We start from the raw sequence: 7,107 nt of genomic DNA on the forward strand, positions 1-7,107 counted from the left end.
ACATTTCTTTTGCAGTCAGTGTGGTAAGTCAATTCTTAAACTCTCCTTGTCAAGAACACTGGGATGCTGTGATACGAATCTTGAAATACATTAAAGGTGCTCCAGGAAAAGGTCTAATTTATGAAAACAGAGGACATACTCAGATAGTTGGTTATTCATATGCCGATTGGGCAGACTCACCCATTGATAGGCGATCCACTTCTGAGTATTGTGTACTTGTTGGAGGAAACTTAATATCTTGGAAAAGTAAGAAACAAAGTGTAGTTGCAAGATCTAGCGCTGAAGCTGAATACAGGGCTATGGTATTAGTGACCTGTGAGCTCATATGGTTGAAACAGTTACTCAAAGAGCTTCAATTTGAAGAGGCAACACAAATGACATTAATATGTGATAATCAAGCAACATTGCACATTGCCTCTAATCCGGTTTTTCATGAGAGGACCAAACATATTGAGATAGATTGTCACTTTGTAAGGGAGAAGATCGAATCAGGCGACATCACCACTAGCTTTGTTAATTCCAATGATCCATTGGCAGATGTATTCACTAAGTCCCTGAGAGGTCCTCGAATAAGTTATATATGTAACAAGCTTATTGCATATGATTTATATGCTCCAGCTTGAGGGGGAATGTTAGAATATTAAAAAATATCTTATAATATCTTTTATATTATATTAGAGTATCTTGAGTTATTTTCTATGATCAATTTATAATCATAGAGAATCTTAGAATATCTCTCTTTATTATGATGATTTATTCCTAATTTAGGATTGAGTCTATGTTTCTCTATAAATAGAGATTAGTATTGAGTCTTTTGTAATCAAGTCAGCATTAAGCTATTATTAATAATATTCAAACCCTTATTATTTTCTCTCCTCCTTTTCTCAAAAATCACACAACTTCAACAAAGAGCTTATGAAAATAAGCTGAAACCAGCTTATGGACATTTCAAAAGTTATTTCTATATTTTCTTTCATATAGTTTCACAAGTACTTATGCCAATAGGTAAACTCAAATAAGTCAAACCAAAATAGAGATTGGTGCTTAATCTTTTGTATCAAGTTGTTACCAATCATATTTCAAAAGTTTTTATCCACTCCCTTCTTATTTTATCTAAAACTCATAACTTCAATACTATAAATCCTCAAGTAATTTTCGAGAAAATAAAAGCATATCGAAATATCTATTCAATATATTTTTTATTTCTGTAACCTTGAATTTTTACTTGCCTGTAGTAGTCAGGATTAGGAGTGAAAGTGGAGGTATTGAGAAGGCCATAGTTCCCTCCAATTAAAGTCTGCCTGCAATAAACTTTAGTGTTGTAGCTGGATGCCATTCCAAGTTGATCTAAGTACCTACAAGTCGTTTAAATTTCAAATTCTCAGTTAAACAAAAGCTAAATAAAAAGATAAAAAATTTCTTCCTTTAGAAACTAAAACATAAAAAGGGGAAAAGAAAATGATGGAAGGAATGGCGAAGTATATTACCAAAAGCTATTCAGAAAAGTGTTGGAAACAAAACGACCGCCACTGTTGTAAGCCCCACCAGCTTCTCCTACCCATGCAGAAGTCCAAGGACCATGTTTTTGAATGGTTTCTGCAAGATTGCTGAAAGTTGTTTCCACCTTGCTCAAGCGCTCAGGATCTAAAATCTTCCCTTCAAGATGACTGTCACTGCCTGAAAAAGGGATATTAACTCAGAAAGATATTGCGGGCAGCAGACATTAGTATATACAATAGTATTTTGCTAGCAACTGAACAAAATATATCATCTTTTGATACAAGTTTAAATGAGTAAATCGTCAATTTTGTCCTTAATTGTACACACTCTCTCATACTTTGTCCCTAAAGTAAAAGAAATTAATGAGTAGTCCTTAACAGTTTTCACATCCATCTTGTTAGTCCCTATGCACCGTTAGTCCTTAGCATTTGTCATATCCATCCCGTTGCTCCCTAATGTTCATTGTAACTGATGCTATTCCACTACTATCTATAAAAACTTGGAATTGAAGCAAAGGAAAGATAGCTAGACACTTTAAAATATTAAATAGAACTTTGTGACTGACAAACAAACCTGGGCCCAAATTATATAGATGATGAGTCAGAACATTGATTATGCCTGAACCGGAAACCTGAAGAAGCTTATCATACCATTCCTTTTCATAAAATCCTCCAGGTGCTACAAGTGAGGGTTTGAACCTAGAGTTCTCGTATAACATATCAAGAATTCGTTTAAGGTTTATCAAGTCTTTCCCATACTGCACAACGCCAACACATGCACCAATACCCGTACCACTCAACTCGTTGCCTACAACAAACATATACAATAATAATGTCAAGTTAAACATTAACAAAAATAACAAACTACTCTGTCTCTGTCTGTTTGTTGAAAAAATAAGTCCTACATCAAGTAAAACAGAGAAGACTAAAATGTTTTTAAGCAAAGTGCGGTGAAGTCCAATTAGTTTCGACATTTTGGACTAAGGACCGCATAAGCTTTAACCCAATGTTGTCAAATAGAGACTATTGCGGCACTATAGGGTAGCAAAATTTAAACAAATTGTTATTGTTTTGTAATACGCTATTTAATATTAAATGTTGTTTAATAGCAGCTACAACGGCGTTATACCACTATAGCATAGTAGAATTAAAGCAAACCACTATTTTCTGCAACCTGTGATTGACAACACTACTTTGACCCCCAAAGATCAGGGCATTAACACTCCACTAAATGGCCATGTGCTAAAAAATCCAATACATGAATCAAAATAACAAATTACTCTGTTTCATACCAAGTTCCCACGAGTCAATCTTGTATCCTTTTGAAACAGTGTACTTTATAAAATCATAAGCATTTGTTGGGTCCCATGCCCCTTCCCAAACATTATGACTAATCTGGTGCTTCCCACGGAGCGCATTCAAACCAAATGTCACAATGGCCCTGCAAGTATCAAACTTCAATTAAGTTACAAATTACAATTACCACAGGTAATCATCGTTTTGATATGACATCCAAATTCTTTGTTTTGGCATGAATTTACACTTTAAAACTGTTATAATAATGCAGGATAGAAGTCAATAATAACTAATGAACTTCAATAACAAAATAAATAAATCACCTAAAGTGTTTAATTATAAGTGAGAAAGGAGTAAATTGAAACTATCCTTTTATTTGGATAGTTATTCAGTGATGCAGACAGAGAGCCTATTATACAACCAAGAAAAGGGTGCATAACTGCATTCCCTTTAGCAGCCAGAGTGAAAACTAAACTTTGTTATATATATCCTAATTAAATGCCAATTATTTTTCATACTTTTTGATTCGGTTTTAAAGAAGAGAGAGTGAGGGAGGCGGTGATATGATAATAATAACAAATGTAATGTAGAAATTCTCACCCTGTCTGATTGAATAAATGATTCAGCTCATCCCACCTTTTCATGTGTAAACATCCCTTTGAAAATCCAAACAATCCACCTTTCATCTTTTGAAATGGATGACAAGGATACTTCAAACTTCCAACATCATATACCACCTGGTCTTGCAAAGAACCTCCAAGTCTTATCCTTAATGGTTTGAGGGCTATCAGAAAACCATATCAAAAGATTAACATTATGATTAATACGTTGTAACTTCATGAAGCCACCGTAATAACAACAACCTATGATGCACCAACGCAAACACAAATACTAGACACGCCACATTATAATGTAAGTAAACAAAAGTGGTTGAATGTAACCACATGTGTCAGTGATATCAGTATTGGACACCGCACACACCTTCAATTTGAAATGGCGGTGCTACATTGGCAATAGCACTAACAATAATAACACCATCAGACTAACTGGTTTTCAAAATCATATGTATTTAAGTAATTTAAGCTCACACACCTTGGATTGCCTTGGCAAGGAAAGGATGAGACAAGTCCTGAAAAAATTAATCCATATTGAATTGAACAATGACTAAAACTGGTTAATTTCTTTCTAGGGAAATATAAATTCTCAAGAGTGTTCATTTCATATATTTTATACAAATGATATCCGAAATACTAACCAAATTTGCAACAGATGAATATCCCCAAGAGCAATGGTCGTAGTCGCACTTATCATGAGGCCACCAATCAATAGTGGCACAAATAAAGTTATCACCTGTTTCAGCTTTTGTTAGAGCTCCATTTACTAGTAGTGAACCATGTAAAATATCTTTACTTAACGTAACTTGAAGAGAAGCCAAAAAGAGAAACAATGCAAGGTGGAATCCCATGAGTGAACCAATTGCTTGAAGCAGCATCTAAGGCCAACACAACTGCAGTAATAGATAAAAGTTAATTTACAGAAAACAAAATCAAGTTTTACAGTATAGTAGAGTTATGATATTTTGACTCCAAAATCGACACAAACAATTGACAACAAAATGGTTGGTCAACTGAGTTCAAATATCCGGTTAACTACGTTAAGTCAATGGTTAATGTCTTAATGAATATAACATATGACGAAACTCATAAACCATTCACTAAATGTCATTAACCGCAGATATGAATATAATTTAACCGCAATTTCCAAATATTCAGTTACATTTATATTTAAGCACTGGGAAGTCATGGTTAATCACATTCAGTTGATGGTTAATATCTGGTTAATTTTCAGAAAACAAAATCAAGTTTTACAGTATAGTAGAGTTATGATATTTTGACTCCAAAATCGACACAAACAATTGACAACAAAATGGTTGGTTACTGAGTTCAAATATCAGGAACTCATAAACCATTCACTAAATTTTATTAACCGCAGATATGAATATAATTTAACCGCAATTTCCAAATGTTCAGTTACATTTATATTTAAGCACCGGGAAATCATGGTTCATCACATTCAGTGATGGTTAACGAGTATCGACAACTGTTATATGCATTAACCATTTACTAAATGTAATTAACCACCTATTTGAACTGCAATAACAAACTATTTTGTTGTCATTTTTTCGATATTGATTTTGTGTATCAAATTATCATTTCCTTTTACAGTAATACACATAATGATAAGTCCTGAAAATAAAAATAAGTAAATGAATATTATGATTGCCTGACTTTCCTGAAAAGGAAAGTGAGAGTACTCAGTGCTTACAATAGAAAATTAATAATGAATCCTAACTTATGATCTTAAAAATTGACAATGTCATTTTATAAGTTAACACTAGTAGGTGAAGAATGTAAGAGCAACACTGAGATTCTATGATGGTATCTCCATGTCATGATCAATACTCATCACCATGACAGTAATTATAGTCATAAATTCATTAGGTAATGAGTATCCTAAACTTCACTGTACCAAAACTCAACAACAAAAATAAAGGCTACTTAACTGTTTCTATAGATTTTGAGAATCGTGAAAGTTAAACTTCAAAGTCAGAATTTCAAACATGTCCACAATCACATGCTTATTAATATTAAATACATCCAAATCAGACAGATCTAATATGAGCACAAAACTTGTTGGAGACACTAACCAATCATCATCATTTTATTTTTTTAATATTTTCAATCTTGAAGACACAGAAACAAGATATAGAAGCAAAACATAGAATAATAGGTTGAATTCAAAGCCAGTCAAAAAACCATACCCACTATCAATTAAAAAAAAATCTTAGAAACATGTAGAAAATAATTAAAAAAAGCTCCAAACATACATATAAAAATGGATTTAATTGATATAAAAATAAATTTTTTTTCACTGTCAGTCAATTAAAATCATTGAATCACTTAAAATCTCTGTCAGACTTGTACAAAATAATTACTAAAAAAAAAGCCTTCAAACAAACAAATATAAAAATAGATTTAATTGATATTCAGCAGTGTAAAATTACGCTATCATACAATCATAACTGTTGAATTACTAAAAATACTTTTAACTTTTAATCATGTCTATATCTATGGTGATTTGTGATTGGATGACTTGGTGCATCAAAATCAGTATAGTAAAAAAAAGTATGTGAAAGAGAGAAAATGAAAGATCTGAATGAGACATGTAACAATTTATTGATGAGAATAATAATACGAAATGAAAAAAGGGAAGTGGATTTTGACCTGGCAACACTCCTTGTTTTGCTAAAAAAAAAACTAGAGGTTTCAGCTAAAGAAGAACCGAGAAGAGAAAGAGTGAGAAATAGTGAGAGAGAAAGGTCAAAAGGGGTTGCTTGATTGGCATTGATGAGTATATTGTGAATAATGAGTGACGGTGGTTTAAGTCTGTTTAACTACTCACTCTTCTGCTGGATGGAGAGTAAAAAAGAAAAAGGTGCTTCTCTTTATTCTCTGCCTTTCGGTGTCTTAAGCAGAGGTTTTTTTTTTTTTTTTATTTAAATTTTCTTTTAACAATTCAACTATTATTTTAGTTATAATTTAAATTTGAGTTCTCATGGATAATTGATTAATCATTTCAATTCAACTATTTGGCTTTCACATCATAGGTTTAAAGGTTTGATGTACAATGTACAAATGAATTTGACTCTAACAAAATTAAATGATTGTTATTTTTAACTTTCATACAATAAATTTTTTTTTGTCTTAATTCACACACCAATTATTAATAAATATAAATTGGTAAAATTACTATGGTTTTTCTTTATTTATATTTTTTCTTTTATATAATAATTGAGTTATCTAATAATTTTATATATATTAAAAAATATATAAATAAATAAAAAATTATTTTTATCAAATACATTATCAATAATGTAAATGTATAAGTGTAAGATATTGCATTAAAAATAATGTATATAGTATGTTAATTAAAAAGTACACTTATAAAAAACTGCATCGAAAATGGATACAATTACTTATTTTAAAATAAATTGTTTTGCAAATTAGGTGTAGGACATAGAGAGTAAACTTTTTAACGGATGTGAAATGAGTAAAACTGAGATATGAAGAATAGAGATGAAAAATGCAATCCATCCGCGGATATCAACTTGAATTTGTCATGATTTGAGTGGAAAAGATTTATTTTGATTGATTGTGGGTACGAGATTTTCTCGAAATTAAAATTAGAATGCGGACAGATTTGGTGGTGTTGATATCATCTCGCACGCAAGGCTCTAGTAATATTATTGTCA

At 31.6% G+C, this 7,107-nt stretch overlaps 1 protein-coding gene across 2 annotated transcripts in view; it reads right to left on the reverse strand.

The window, feature by feature from the left end:
- The window catches only part of LOC101494689 (heparanase-like protein 1), a 13,531-nt gene extending 7,261 nt beyond the window's left edge, over positions 1–6,270 (reverse strand). For both annotated transcript variants that reach the window (XM_012715476.3, XM_012715477.3), the window contains exons 1-8: positions 6,080–6,270; positions 4,051–4,302; positions 3,888–3,924; positions 3,396–3,579; positions 2,792–2,940; positions 2,074–2,307; positions 1,488–1,677; positions 1,230–1,355 (exon numbers count right to left, since the gene is read on the reverse strand). In XM_012715476.3, the coding sequence (XP_012570930.1) occupies positions 1,230–1,355; positions 1,488–1,677; positions 2,074–2,307; positions 2,792–2,940; positions 3,396–3,579; positions 3,888–3,924; positions 4,051–4,287 (1,157 nt within the window). In that variant the 5' untranslated portion in view covers positions 4,288–4,302; positions 6,080–6,270. The remainder of the gene's footprint in view (positions 1–1,229; positions 1,356–1,487; positions 1,678–2,073; positions 2,308–2,791; positions 2,941–3,395; positions 3,580–3,887; positions 3,925–4,050; positions 4,303–6,079) is intronic.
- Between the last annotated feature and the right edge of the window lie 837 nt (positions 6,271–7,107).

The sequence above is a fragment of the Cicer arietinum genome, chromosome 5 (genome assembly GCF_000331145.2).
Source record: "Cicer arietinum cultivar CDC Frontier isolate Library 1 chromosome 5, Cicar.CDCFrontier_v2.0, whole genome shotgun sequence".
Classification (NCBI taxonomy): domain Eukaryota; kingdom Viridiplantae; phylum Streptophyta; class Magnoliopsida; order Fabales; family Fabaceae; genus Cicer; species Cicer arietinum.